At 34.3% G+C, this 15,594-nt stretch overlaps 1 protein-coding gene across 1 annotated transcript; it reads left to right on the top strand.

Annotated features, from left to right (window-relative positions):
- The first annotated feature begins 3,035 nt into the window (after nt 1-3,035).
- On the top strand, nt 3,036-11,528 carry LOC123658849 (myelin expression factor 2). Its single transcript, XM_045594142.1, has 12 exons — nt 3,036-3,199; nt 3,336-3,531; nt 4,259-4,421; nt 4,703-4,781; nt 4,896-5,013; nt 5,141-5,287; nt 5,652-5,993; nt 6,203-6,428; nt 6,515-6,645; nt 7,024-7,159; nt 9,821-9,892; nt 11,353-11,528. Exons 2-11 carry the CDS (start codon nt 3,349-3,351, stop codon nt 9,874-9,876), a joined length of 1,581 nt encoding a protein of 526 aa, XP_045450098.1. The 5' UTR covers nt 3,036-3,199; nt 3,336-3,348; the 3' UTR covers nt 9,877-9,892; nt 11,353-11,528.
- Nucleotides 11,529-15,594: the final 4,066 nt, after the last annotated feature.

Raw genomic sequence — 15,594 nt, 5'->3', positions numbered from 1 at the left:
CCAAAAAATATATTATCAGAAATGAGAGAAGAAACAGTTGGATAAAACTTTGTGAACAATTTAACAGATCGACTCCTATATCAGTCATTTGGACGTATATGCGAAAATTTAACAAAAGCTATTTTCCACCTTCCCATAACAACTCTGACTATTCTTGGATCTTTGATTTTCTCAAAAAATATACTCCAGATACTGTAGAGCCAGCCTTTAATCTTAATTCTTTCTGCCATATTCTTCCTAATCAAAATTTTATTATAAAATCTTTTACCATTGTCGAATTAAATTCTGCTATCTCATCCAGAAAAGACTCTACACCTGGCCTTGACTACATTTCATATAAAATGCTTAAACACCTGTCTTCTCAATCTAAACTAATTTTATTAAATATCCTGAATCTTCTTTGGGAGCATAATCTTATTCCTATGGATTGGAAGGTTGATTGTTTAGTACCTATCTTAAAACCCAACAAGGACAAGTTTAACTTTGATTCATATAGACCTATAGCATTGACTTCTTGCATGGGAAAAATATTTGAACAACTTTTAAAACAAAGATTGGAACATTTCATAGAGTCTAATCATATTTTACCTTCTAATCAGTTTGGTTTTAGAAGAGGCAGGTCTTCAAGGGAGAGCATTGCTCACTTACATCTTGATATTTATAATGCTATACAATCAAAGCAAGCTCTCGCTGGAGTTTTCTTCGATGTAGTTGGAGCCTTTAATAATGTTAACCATCATATTCTATCCACGGAATTAGCTGCGATTGGTTTACCTGTAAAAGTTATACAATGGATTTTTAATTTTTTGCACAGTAGGAAGGTATTTGTTAAGTATAACAATAGACTTATTGGTCCAAGGCTTTCTCATAAAGGTACATGTCAAGGTAGCATTTTGAGTCCATTGATTTTCACACTTTATATACATAGATTAAACTTAATTCTAGGCTCTCATATATACAATTTACAGTTTGCTGATGATTTGGTAGTCTATTGTTCTAGTAATAATATAACTACCCTAAATCTTAAGTTAAACGAAGCTTTAGTTAAATTAAATTCTTATTTTAATTATCTTGCATTGGACATTAGCTTTGAAAAGTCTAAAGTCATAGTTTTTAATAAAGTAGGGTCTGAAAGAATTAAAATAAACTATAATAATATATCTCTTCTTATCACAAATGAAGTTAAATTTTTAGGTGTTATATTCATGAATAACTTATCATGGAACAAATATGTAGACCACATAGTTGATAGAGCTCTTAAGGCTCTTAATATTTTAAAGTCTCTTGCAAAAACATATTGGGGTTCTGATCCAAAAATCCTTCTTACCCTATATAAATCTCTTGTACGCAGTCATTTTGAATATGGATTTCTATGTTTTTCTGCTAATGACAAGTTGGTTAACAAATTAAATATTATTCAAAATCACAGCCTGAGACTTATCACTGGCGCCATGAAAACAACCCCAATTAATTCGTTACAGGTCGAGTGCAACATTTCCCCTTTACACCTTAGATTTAAATATTTGAAATACTGTTTTTTGCTAAAACTGTTTTCCATTAGTAATCATCCTCTAATTAAAAAGCTTAATTACTTACATAGTAAATATCCTGTAAATGCTCCATTAACTTCTAATAACCCATTTATTCTCTTCGAATATTCATTCATGTTAAATCTAAATAACCAACACAAAATACACAGTTCTAGCAATTGGATGTGTTACGAAAAGGAGTTTGACTGTCTTATTAATCAAATCGATATTATTATTGACCATAAGCTAAAAGAGCGCCAGGAAGTTTACAACCTCATAGCACAATACTCTGATAAGTTCAAACAAGTTTACACAGATGGATCAAAAAATGATATAAATGTTTCCATGGCCTATTATGTACCTCATCTGAAGTTTGGCCAAGGCGTCAGATTGAAAAAGGAGATATCAATATTTACAGCTGAAGCTCTAGCAATTACTGCTGCCCTAGAATTCATTAAAAAACAAACTAATCAATATTGGCTGATCATTACTGACAGTATGAGCGTTCTAAAGGCTTTAGATAATTATCAATTCAGTGCTAATACAAACTTCATCATTTTAGAAATAAGACATCTCCTTTATCAACTATCCAGAAGAAACTACAACATCAAATTATTGTGGACACCTTCACATATAGGAGTAAGGGGAAATGAACATGTGGACTTTCTGGCACGTTCAATTGTTGACAGTGACAGCGGCAGCCCTGTTGATGAGAATGTTGCCGTACCATACACTGATCTATTAGTTGCTATTAAATCAAAAATCCTATCTGATTGGCGTGATCTTTGGCGACAAACCTTGTTAAGAAAAGGATCTTGGTATGCTCAGATAAATCAAGATATTGGAAAAAGTCCTTGGTTTACTAAATCGCATCAACATAGAAGCAGAAAATATTATACAATACTATGCCGCTTGAGATTTGGACATTGCAGATTTAATGCACATTTGAATCGTATGCGTATCATCTCATCGCCCGTTTGCCCACATTGCACCAACAACTCTACACAGACTTTAGATCACATATTTTTTGAATGCTCCGCTTTTAATCTGGAACGCCTCTTATTTATAGCCAACTTGTTATCAACTTCTGGACCAAAAAATGTCCCGCGCAATACACAAGATTTATTGACTAATTTGGATAACTATACTAGTATATTTGAATTTATTTGCAATACTATCAATGATATTTGAAACAGGATCAGGACCTTCATTCATCGGATGTGAAATTTTATTTTGATATTTCAGGCTTCGGCCTATTACAGACTTGGTTTCGACCTCGCCTATCACTTATAGACAAAGAAGAGTAGACGAAAATATGAAATTTCAGACTTGGTTTCGGCCTTACTCTACCAGTCATCGAATCAGAAGAACAATAAAGTTACTTCAGACTTGGCTCCGGCCTTTTGATATATCAGAACGAAACTTACAAATTCAGACTAGGCTGTATGGATTATAGTCCTTTGCCTTTCCCTATTGGGGATAAATTTTAAAACAACAACAACTTCGTATTCCTTTCCTCATTCCTGTGTTGTCGCCATTTTGTTTAAAGTGTAACGTAATACTTGAGAATCCTTTTGGTTAATTATCACTAACCATATTAGTGGGAACGCTTTCAATTGTGAATATATAAGTGTTTCTTAATATTGTGCAGACGTATATAGTGTAACAAGGTAAACAGTTTTTACTACACTAATTTTTAAAACAAATTTGTTTTTGTAACATTCTAATTAACCGGTATGAATGTTTCCCGGCTTTACTTTTTAAATGAGGAATAATAGTGTATTAAAGGTGTTTATTGCTATTTAGATTAAAAAAAAAAATGGATAATCAAAGGGAAAAAGAACGGGATCGTTCTAGGCGCGGAGACAGGCCCTCAAGGTTTTCAGATGCTCCGAGAGACCGATCAAACGATAGAGATAGATCGGAAGGGAAACGTTTATTTGTATCAAACATTCCTTATGAATTTCGCTGGACTGAATTAAAGGACTTGTTCAAGGAAAAGGTTTGCATTTATTTAATTATGTATATATTTGGGTCGCCTGGAAGAAATAGCTAATTAGATATAAGACTCGCTATTGTACTACACAATTTCTTACTGGCTTTAAACTCGACTTTCTAATAAATTTGTGGTGCAAATGTATAAAGTATAAATTAATAAATAACTAAATAATATGGGGCTTCTACATAAACTAAGATTATATATATATATATATATATATATTTATTTATTTATTTATTTATATATATATTTAAAGGATTACCGAGAGTTTTTCCTCCGGCTTCTTTTTTTCTCTCGGCCTACACTAGGGACATTAATTTATCTTATTTATTGTAATATTTAATAAAGTCAAGGACATAATAGGAAGTTAATGTCTACCGAGACATTAGAAATTTAAAGTAACTTAATATTTTGATTATTTTGACTAAGTTATGGTTGCACATAACACTGGGTATATTTCCTAAGTTTGTAATGTACCCAATGCTAAGATATAAAATTTTTTATTTTATTTTTTGATTTATTTTGCTACCTTAACTTATTATATTGTCGAGTTTTATTATTGTCGAGTTTTTTTTTTTTTTAAATTCATTTGTATTATTATTTTTGTAAATGACATTATTTTTACTTTCGTTAAGTAGTAGTAAGTGTATCACCAGTAGTAGTAAGTATATCACCTTATGACGAAATAAATGTTTTCATTTCATTGATTAATATAGTGATTACTTTTTAGGTTGGAGATGTAGCTTATGTTGAACTTTTTAATGATGAGAATGGCAAGCCTAGAGGATGTGGTGTAGTTGAGTTCACTAATTCAGAAGCAATGAAGAAAGCTCTTTTTGTGATGCACAGATATGAGCTTAATGGTAGAAAGTTGGTTTTAAAGGAGGAAACAGGTAATTTTTTATATTACAAGACTATTTTAGTTAATTATTATAATGATCCTGTAATAAATAATATATAATGTATCATTACTACATTTACTGTGGGCTATCAAAATATTATTGATAAAGGCACTTTACACTTTCTAATTGGAAATTTATTATTATTTTTTTATCAATTATTTGTAAAATAGTAGAAGTAGACATTTTGTTCAATAGGGCCTTCAAATATATATATTATCACTAAATTAATTTTTAATTTGTTAATGTATCTTATAAACATTGTATATTGTTAGGTAATGAAAGAAATAGACTGAATACTTCAAGATCAGGAAATGGTGGAGGTGGAAGAAATATGAGAGATGAGAAAGATGGGTATGTATGTGTACATATAATTTAATAAAAAAAAACATTCTATACCTACCACAGAATTTTTGCTAATTTTTAAATTGATTATAAAAATACCTTACTATTATTTATGTACTTCAGATGGGGAGTGAACAAACCACGAGAACCAGAGAACTACAACACCTATGGCCTTAGTTTACAGTTTTTGGAATCAATAAATGTACAGCCACCTTTGGTTAAGAAAGTATTTGTCGCAAATGTAAGTAATCTATTGGGTATGTCAAGACTTGCCAAATACATTTTGTAAAGAAAGTGAACAAACATAAGAAACTATTTCATTTAACACATAAGTAATATTACACAAATTAATTAGATGTGTATTTTAGCTGGACTACAAAGCAGATCGTGCAAAAATTAAGGAGGTGTTTAAAATGGCAGGCAAGGTACGAAACATTGATCTAGCTGTGGACAAGGATGGCAACAGTCGAGGTTTTGCTGTCATTGAATACGACCATCCCGTCGAAGCTGTACAGGTTAGATATTTTAATTAAAACATTCACTGAGGTAGGGTACAGCAGGAAATATCCTGCTCAAAATCTGGAGTAGCCCGCCTGGTAAAGTACCTCAACCTAATAGAAGATCACAGGTAATAGCACTGCTCTAAACAGTGTTGTGTTTCTGTGGTGAGTAAGGTGGCCAGAGCTCCTGGGGAGAGTCAAGGGTAGGCTCAGCGTTGCACTTGTGATGCTTCTGGTGTTGCAGGTGTTTATAAGCTATCATAATGGCTTACTATCAGGTGTTAAGTACGCTTGTTCGCTGATATAAGTTGTGAAAAAATGTTTGATTTTTTATCTTTTTTATCAAATAGTATATATATATTTTCTTAATTTCTTTCAGGCTATATCAATGTTCGACAAACAAATGTTGTATGATCGTAGGATGACTGTTCGTATGGACAGAGGTGTGTCTGATAAAACTGAACTTAGACTACCGGAAGGCTTAAAAAGCATTGGTGTAGGTTTGGGTCCCAATGGAGAACCCTTAAGAGATGTGGCCAGGAATTTGCCACAAAATTCAGCACCAAATAATTTGAACCTAGCAAATGCTGGTTCAACAATAGGTGGTGGGGTTTTAGGAGCTGTTCCTACAGCAAGTGTGGCTTTAAATGGTCTTGGAACGGGTTTATCGGCTAATACACTAGGTACAAATGCAGCACTTAGTGGAAGCTTAGGATTGCAGGTAAGTTCTTCAATGATACATTTCTTGTACTTGCAGTACGAATTACTTAGGTGGTAGTCTGCTATCAAGTTAAATTTATGCAGCATTATGAAGTTTGTGTATTTTTTATTTTAGTAATATTGATAAGATGTTATGTGCATATTGAAAATTATATCTTATTTAATTTAAAAATTTAAATATATATATTGACTAATGTTAACAAATTTCAGGCATTGGGTCTGACTGGTCTGGGAGCATTACAAAATCAACTTTTACAACAAGGCTTGACAGCAAATGATTTGGCAACGGTATTGACGCAAGCTCAAGCTGCAAACGTTAACCCAAACAATATGGGTCTCAGCACTGCCGACTTAAGTTCTAATGTTCTTGGAAATTCCAGTCTCACCGGTAATGTTTTAGGACCAAACTCAACTTTGAGCAGTGGTCCACTCTCTGGTAATATATTGATAGTACTATTTTTAAGTCTTCAATGTCGGTTGCCTAATTGGAGTGTTATGAAATATGTTTGTTTTTAAAATAAGATTATGATTTTTTACCAGGTACGAATCGTCAACTAGGTGGAGTGTCAGTTCCTGGCCAGGGTTATGGTCGTGATTCCGGTGCTCCTCAAGGAGGTCGGGATAAGCAATCTGACATGGTCATTATTACTAATGTAAGTTAATATAAAGGACGTTATTATGACCTGTTTCAGTCGATGTTGATACAGTTTATCTCGAAGGTACTGATAGTGAGATGAAATAGGGCCTGAGACTCCAGTTCACCACAAAAAAAGACCGATTACAATGTTGTGAATGGACTATCTGACAGATAGATATTGATGTTGTAAAAGAAAAATATGTCATAATCTTCTGTCTTAGATATTGTTATGTGTCATGGGTACATTGTTCCATAGCCTTATTGGCTAGAGCACCGACACGGTCAATCGGAGATGCAGCTTCGATCTCCACTGGAACAGTCGATTTTTGATATGATATTAAAAAATGTTTAGAATTTCCTAATGTCAAATTAAATTATTTATCTTTTATTTCAGCTGCCACCAACAGTAACTTGGCAATTGATTAGAGAAAAGTTTAGCGAGTGTGGTGATGTAAAGTTTGCAGAAATGACTGCCCCTGATACAGCAATCGTTAGATTCCATAAAGAATGGGATGCAGAAAGAGCAGTCAGTATCCTTTGAAAGGGCATAGAATATGTCAAAATATTATACATACACACACTTGTTTTTGTCACTATAATCATAATTTTTTGACTATAAAACTTGGTTTACAACATTACTTGTAGTTGGTATATGAATATTATGTATAAAAATATAAATCAATGAATAATCTTCAAACACACACGCACAAATATACTCTGGCAAAGTACTTCTGCAAAATCCTGCAACACTATTTTCCTTAGCCCTAAAAACAATGATAAAGTGAAAAATATTAATACTAAGTGTCTCAAACAACTAAAGATTGAAAGACTTGGCGAACTTCGTACCGTCTTATTTTTTTTTTCTTAAATGTAATAATTACATATACTAAAATAAAATATAGCCTATTTTTGAAGTTAGATCAAACTGCACATGCTGTGCAAATTTGATCAAAATTGGTTAAGTAGCTTGAGGAGTCCACCATGGACAAAGAACGCGACCCGTAATCTATAATTATAAAGAGGTAAAGTTTCAAACTTTATTTGTTTGTAGGGGGTAATCTTCGCAAATACTGATGCGGTCATGAAAATTCTTTCACTAACAGAAAGCTACATTATTCAGTAGTAATATAGGCTATATTTTAATGTTATTGAACAAAAAATTCAGTGAAAAATAATAGTATATATAAATCAAGTCGGAGAAATGCGAGTGAGATAATAACTTTACCATATATTTGCATCACAAAAATAAAATTAACGGTCAACGAATTCGGCTAGTTTATATATACAATAAAAGCTCTTTATTCGCGGGGTATATGTTCCGCAAATATGCCGCGAATACAGAAACCGTGAATATGGAATGGATTTTATATGGGATTATAGGGGATACGTTTCTAGGCGACAAAATAAAAAACAAACATAAAAAAAAAAAAGTTTTTGACCATACTAATCAATTATTATCTTCAGCCTTAGGCAACGGTTTAAAGAATTTTGTAATTTTTTCTTGCTTGGCAGTTTTTAAAAGCTCTTTCAGTTTAAACTGACATTCAGCAGTGGCATTAGCAATTTGCCTCTTAAAAATAAGTCTTCATTCCATAGTTGGATCAATTTTCATAAAGAAATCACAAAGCTCCTGGCCAATGGGCCATTCTTAAACCTTCACTTAGATTTTTCAGATTAAATGTCACATTTCCAGTGCTTGTTGAAGTTGAGCCTTTTCTTCAATGGGTTGTGAATTTAACATTTCCTCCAAGCCAGTTTCAGTCAAACATTCATCTTGCGATTCAAGCAACTCCTGAATGCCACTTGATTCTATCTATTCGAACCCATCTTGTCCTATTCCATTCACAATTTCGACTATGCCTGCAGTCATAGTTTGAATTTGCACAGATTCTTCGTCATTTTCCGCAGTCAGAGCAGGCCACAGTTTTTTCCAGCATGATTTTAATGTGTATGGCTTCAGTTCTTCCAATGATTCTTTTATGTTTACGAGCATTTTGCTATGTCAAATTTCTTCCAGCATTCCATAACATTCATATCAGGATCACATTCCATATTATGCAAAATTATTTTGAAGGTTCGTCTAATGTAATAGAGCTTAAAACCTGGATGATTCCTTGGTCCTTATGTTAAAGCAAAGCTGTCGTGTTGGAATGTAAAAATGTCACTTTTATATTTGGATGCAGTTTCAAGTTTGCGAGGATGACCTGGTACATTGTCCGAAAATAGAACCGCTTTAAAGTCTAAATTCTATTTTTAAATAAATTTCAACTTCAGAAACAAAACAGTTCCGGAACCAGTCACAAAAAATGGCGCTTGTACGCTTTCCCCACGCTTTCTTATTAGCACGCCAAAACACTGGCAGGTCGTCCTTGTTTTGATTTTTTAAAGCACGAGGATTACATAGTTGTATTAAGGTCTATTTACTTTTTTACTAGTCCATTTATCTGCGGCTTTACAAAGGATATTTGGTTGGATACATAATGGAATTCTTTTTGTACCGATTAAATCCGCGAATAAAGAAATCTAGCCGCGAATATAGGAATTGGGTCACAATTTTTTAATCCGCGAATAGTGAAAACGCGAATGAAGGAAGCGCGAATAAGGAGCTTATACTGTATTAATATATAAATTATAGCGCTCATGAAAGGTATCATGCGAAACGAGTTTATCAAAATAGCTCGAATAATCTTCGATTTTCATGAAATTTTGTGTGCATATCGAGTAGGTCTGAGAATCGAACATCTATTTTCCATAGCCCTAAGTTATGGGGGGGGGGGTTAAGAGGGTTAATAAAATATTATGAAATTTTGTTTACATATCGGGTAGGTCTGAGAATCGACCAACATCTATTTTTCATTCCCTAAGTTATGGGGGGGGGGGTGTGAGAAGGTTAATAAAATATATGGCAAAACAACGTTTGCGAGGTCAGCTAGTAAAACTGTAAAATTTTAAAAAGGGCAAGGAATTTTTTTCACATTAATTGTGGTAATCTATAACACACACAGAACCCCCATTTGAAGGAACAGAGGTCGAACATCCTATTTGTCTATAGTTTCATTATCTATTTATGTACTTAGTTATTATAAACATTCTCTTGATATTACCAAAGTCCTATAGTTTAGTACACATAATTTACCAATGACAGGTGCCGAGTTAAGGTACAAAGGTAATTTCCTTAACCATTTGTGCAGAAATGTTTGACAGAACACGTATTGATGGCAGGACTATAGATGTACGTTTCTTCTGAGAAGCATAATGAGCAGGTAAATACCATATTGTCAACTGCAAGTGGTACTTAGAGGTCATTAGTTCTTCAAATGTGATACAAATGTTCTTTATTCTGTAGTTTCTGATAATGATATTTGTCAAAGTTGTCTTGTAGTTGTTTCTCTTCTTAGGTTTTTTGCTATTTTACTTACAAAATATGTTCTGTCGCTTAATGTATCGTCTTTAAATATCTAATAATACTAAAGAAATCATGTCTTTTTATAACCTTGGTTTGATAGAATACTCGTTGGACAGAATTGTGCATTTTTTTTCTGACTGTTCTTATGCAAGAACAATAAACAATTAGCAATGTGATGCTGTGTTAATGTGGACCTAATGTAATATATTTACCGATATTGATAGCAAAAAGGAAAATAAGTCTTTTATATCTTTATTTGCCAGAACAATATCACAATAAATATTGATACTCTCATTCTTAGTAAAAAAGTTAACATTTCTTGTGACCTCACACTAAGAAAGAAGATAATTTTTTATGTGTCGATTTACTTGACTTGACCTTTGACTAGATAATCCTGTTGTTTTTTGTTTGATGTTTGTTGATAATAACCATTGCGGCCCAACTTAGGAAATAATATTAGTGGGGTCGAAAGGTCAGTAATGAGATATATTACTGCGCGTTGCTGACCTTACCAATCTTCCCCAGGAGCTCTGGTGACCTTACTCACCGCAGGAACACAACACTGCTTGAGAACAGTATTTTTTACTTGTGATCTTCTAAGTAAGGTCGAGGTCCCTAGGCGGGGTGCTCCAGATTTTGAGCAGGATATTTCATGCTCTTCCTTACCCCAGTTAATATGCAAAATATCGTTTTTCCTTTAATTTCCTATCTATCTTCAGTAAAAATAATAAAGAGGCCGCAATTATTTATGAATAAAGAAACCCTTAAATTTTTTGTTGTTAGTTTTCGGCAAACATATTTTACTGTAACTTAAATGCATTTTATATTAAAATAATTGTTTCCTTGTCTTATCTTACATTTGTATTGGTCAGATCTGTTACACAATATAGCTACAGGTTTCTTTTTCTTTTCTCATTTCTCGTTATGACGAATGCATTCGTTGCAAGCTATAATGGATCTCATTGTGTTAGTGATCTTAGGTTGCGTCACTTTGTCAATTTTTTTTGAAGACAGTAGTATTAATCTCTTGATAAATACATAATTCAAATGTGCTCTAATTAGGACTCGAACCCGCACCTTTTCTGAATCATCGTACATTTTTAGGACATTAGGATGAGAATTGACATATCAACGTTGTTTACATCTATTTGATCTGTTTTGAAATTGCTTTATGTGGAAATAAAAATAAAAAAAAATACGATGGTGTTCTGACTACCGAAATGTCCTATACTATCTTAATTTTATTTCGGGTATTGTTCTTAAATAGGATGTACTTTGAAAAAGTAGCTGGTAAAATAAATTGTTTTTGTTTTTCAGGAATATGGTATTGAAGTTGGTCTCTTGGTCGCAAACTGCTTTTCATCATCGTCTTAAGTACATCTGCTGCGTAAAATATTTCTTGACAATTATTTGTAATTAGGCTATATTAGAATAAGTCATGTCTTTTGCTTACATTTTGTGGGTCTAATAAATGAGTTACACTTAATTTTAAAGAGAAGAAATTATTCATTGATTTTCCAACACCAGCCATCGGTTCATTGTCGATGTTTTAGATGTATTAAAGCTGTTCTTTCTACTTCAACTAGGTTTGTATGGGATGAAATTATCCTGATATTGTAGTACAGCTGTTTATTTCTTGGTACACTTTGAATGACTTCGGTAAAAGATGTTTTAGTGGAAAAATAGCATTTATCTGTAATATATGGTTTATTTAAACGTCAATAAATTACTTACACTTATTACTTTTAAATTATTCATCCTTGTGACTAGAAAAAAATACAGTTGAATTTTTAATGACAATGACTCGGAGGACAAATCTAGTATAAATTATTAACGTAAAAATATAAGAAAGTAAGTGACATTATTAACCTACAGGATATTGTTGGTTTGTTCACACTAGAAAAAGTTTTATAATTTCAGCAATATATTTTACACGACTAATTATTCTTATTTTTAATTTGATTCAAATTTGTTGTATTTGCTATTTCTATCCATTCAAATTTTATGTAAAAAATGTACATACAAGTTGCTATAGTTTTTTATCTACCTTTGAAACTGTAGACAAATAGGGCAAAAAAAATATAAATTACGAATTTTTCAATGAAAATCCGAATTTGATTGATCGATCCTGCATTTTGGTAAGCTGGAACTTTTGATCGTTTAACATCTTTTTAATGTTTGTCTAAGGTGTAAAAGACAAAGTTGTTAATTTTGACAAGGTTGATGTTTAGGTACGATAAGAAGACAGTATCGTTTGTTCAAAAAACGGCTCCGGCTCGGAGGAATCTGTGGAATAATCTTTTTTATACCATATGTGATAACATTGAATTATTATCGACAAACATATTCACACTGTCAAATATTGATTTGTTGACCATATAAATCGCAACAGGTGCTATCAACGTCTAATCATTCATCATTTGATGTTTTGTTATATTTTTGTATCTTCCACGACCCCGTTTTGAAAATATTTCGAAGAAAGAATATCGGTATGGAATAAGGCTCCTTTGTCGACTCGTCTTAAGAAAAATTTGATTTTTAATGGTAAGTGTCTCACACATCGAAACTGGAGAATAAATATTTGTTTGTTGGGTATGCATGGATGTCATACGCCTATTGTTTATTCTTTTCGGGCAAATTTGGAAACTTGTTTACGAGAAATATTTTGATACATTTTCTTTTATCTTACAAAAAATTCTGGGTTGATTGGTCTGCGACACATCGTATTCCTCTCACCAGTTATTTGGAAACGTGTCATAATTTTTTGCTACTTTTTTTTCAGAAAACTTGTTATTTTATAATATAGAAATAATTAGTAAAGTTATTATTGTAAATAAATTTGCAAAATTAAAATTAAATGATAAAAAATAAAAAATAAAAGTCTTTAGTTTTCAGATTGGCTTCAATGTGAACCTAATGACAGTGTTTTTAAAATGTACAGTCTTAGAATGACTTGGTAAAAGTACAAGGGGTGCAGAAGCGTAGCGAAGTGAAAGGTGAGTTTAATGCTACCAATAGTTTATTTGTATTTTTACTCATTGACGTTTATTGAAGTTCTTAATAATCGAATCATCGTATTCATGTCTGTGAATGAATAAATGTAAATTGCGTAAATTAATTACCACTATGTACACAATTATTGCCAATATCTTCAAACTGAAAAAATTATACGCTATATAGCGATTGGGTGTAAAATGTGTTTAGAAGATAAATATGGGTGAAAAAGTTAACAATCTATGTAAAGATCGTTACTATTCAATATGAAAAACTATAAAAATTACCCAAACTGTTCATCGTTTTCATTTACTAGTTCGTTTAAATTGTAATGACATAAAAAATATAAGTTTAAAATAAATGCACATTTTGTTATGGTTAAGAAAATATAGTTAATTTTGAATGATTTTTTTCAGCTTGGTAGAAAGGTCAAGGGGAAATGGGAGGTTTAATTGGCATAAATGTTGACATCCGACCAAAAAAAATGAGTTATTTACCACGTGCAGATAAAATTTATTAAATCAGGTTGGTACATTCTATACTTCTTTACAAATCTATTTAATGAACGCTCAAAACATAACACAAAAACATTGTCTAAAATTATCAAGCGACCACTCATTTCATTGAGTTAAGTCTTAACTTGTTCACCTGCAGCATTGCTGCGCCATTATTCGGAAGACATCCCGGACATCGAAGTAGATGGGATTAGTGCAGCGCTTGGGCAGCTTAAAAACCGAAGGACCCCTGGGGATGACTGAGTTACAGCTAAGCTCCTTAACCCGCAGGACGACTTGCCCTTAAAGCTTTAACACGACTCTTGGCTAAGATCTAGATTAGGTAAAACCGAATTTCGGGACCGTGGGGGGTTGGGGGAGGGGAGGGTGGGGAACACTACCCCTGGTACCACTATCACACCTCGGAACCCCATGGTTATGGAGATATCGATGGTTAAAGTTTTGAGGTTAGAAGAAGAATTGGTCATGCGTTAGTTAAGTGGCCTCCAATTTATGGGGTGAAATGGGGGTGGGAGGGTAAAGGGTGGTGGGGAGGGTGGGTTTTTTAGGCCCCCGTAGTGTGCGTTTCGCGTAAACCCCGTGGTTTCGAAGATATCGTGTTTGAAGTTTTGCGGTTAACTTTACGTGATTCAGAGATATTACAATACCTTAGAGCTCCGTGTCTGACTCCACCTTAACTCCGGTGCAGCGGGAAGTGCACTCATATGCTCCATTCACCAAATTTCACATTTTATTTTCGAACAAATTTACGTAAAAACGATCTCGATTGCAAGATCAACAAACGATACGAACTGACGCTTAACGACTGACAAATCGACATTTTTAAACAAAATAACGCGTCAGACATAATATTCTAATAAAATTAGTAACATTGCGTGCTAGAATATAGGTTTAGAAATTCGAAAAATACCCAAAACCGAATCGGAGCACCCCACTGTCCACGTGGTCTTGGTCTGTCCTACCCCTAGAGTGTTTTTTTTGTGCCGCGGAGGCGCGGAGGGAGGGCAGCCCTCGCCCGCTGTGCGAAAGCGCGCGAACGAATGCGTAGAGGAGCGGCTGAGGCTGGTCGCCGAAGGCGACCAGCCTTCGCTGCGGAACGGAGCATGAGTGAGCGTGCTTTCGCACGCAAGGGCGGAAGGGCTGCACTTCCCGCAGCGCCGGAGCCAAGCGTTCCTCTAACTTTCGAAATTATTCTTCTAACCTCAAAACTTTAACCATGGATATCTCCATAACCATGGGGTTCCGAGGTGTGACAGTGGTACCAGGGGTAGCGTTCCCCACCCTCTCCCGCCCCATCCCCCCACGGTCCCGAAATTCGGTTTTACCTAATCTAAAGCTTTACCCGACTCTTTAATGCCGTCATCCACCGAGGTACCACGTCGAAGGCGTGGTCGAGGAGTGTGGTGTTGCTGTTATTTAAGAGAGACGATAAGTTTATGTTAAAGAATAACAGACCGATCTCGCTTCTGAGCTACGTCTATAAGCTGTTTTTGAGGGTTGGTTTTCGAGCAGGCTGGTTTTCGAGCAGGCTGGGTTTCGAAATGGCTATACAGCACTGTAGACCACATTTATACTGTTTGACAGATTATTCAATAGACAGAAGAATATACCGCTGTGTAGCATTTGTGGACTACGAGAAAGCCTTCGACTGTTGTGACCTAGGATGTCCTCGACTACTCTGCAGTGATGTCATATCGACTGGCGATTTATCAAGGTACTGAGGTGTATGTACGACGCGGCGACGATGACCGTTCATATTCGAGACCATAGAACAAGACCCATTTTCGTCCGGCATGAGGTAAGACAGGGAGATGTAATATCGCCGAAACTGTTTACCACTGCGCTGGAGGATGTCTTGAAGACCTTGGATTGGGGAGAACGAGGCATCAACGTCAACGGCGAATACATCTCTCACCTTTGTTTCGCCGATGATCATCATCTTTGCGGAGACTTTGGATGAGCTAGGCCAAATGCTGGCCAGCCTAAACGAGTCCTTCCGACGAGTTGGTCTTGCTATGTTTAACGACCAAGTCATACCGAGACCGGTATC

This window comes from Melitaea cinxia, chromosome 13 (genome assembly GCF_905220565.1).
Source record: "Melitaea cinxia chromosome 13, ilMelCinx1.1, whole genome shotgun sequence".
Taxonomy (NCBI): Eukaryota; Metazoa; Arthropoda; class Insecta; order Lepidoptera; family Nymphalidae; genus Melitaea; species Melitaea cinxia.
This window is presented reverse-complemented; position numbering and strand designations above follow the sequence as displayed.

What these genes read in the sequence shown, in the direction of transcription:
- LOC123658849 (XM_045594142.1), top strand. Translation starts at nt 3,349, where the DNA reads ATGGATAATCAAAGGGAAAAAGAACGGGATCGTTCTAGGCGCGGAGAC. An exon ending in ATCCCGTCGAAGCTGTACAG is followed by an intron (nt 5,288 to 5,651) that starts GTTAGATATTTT and finishes AATTTCTTTCAG; the next exon opens with GCTATATCAATGTTCGACAA. An exon ending in GAGCAGTGGTCCACTCTCTG is followed by an intron (nt 6,429 to 6,514) that starts GTAATATATTGA and finishes TTTTAAAATAAG; the next exon opens with ATTATGATTTTTTACCAGGT.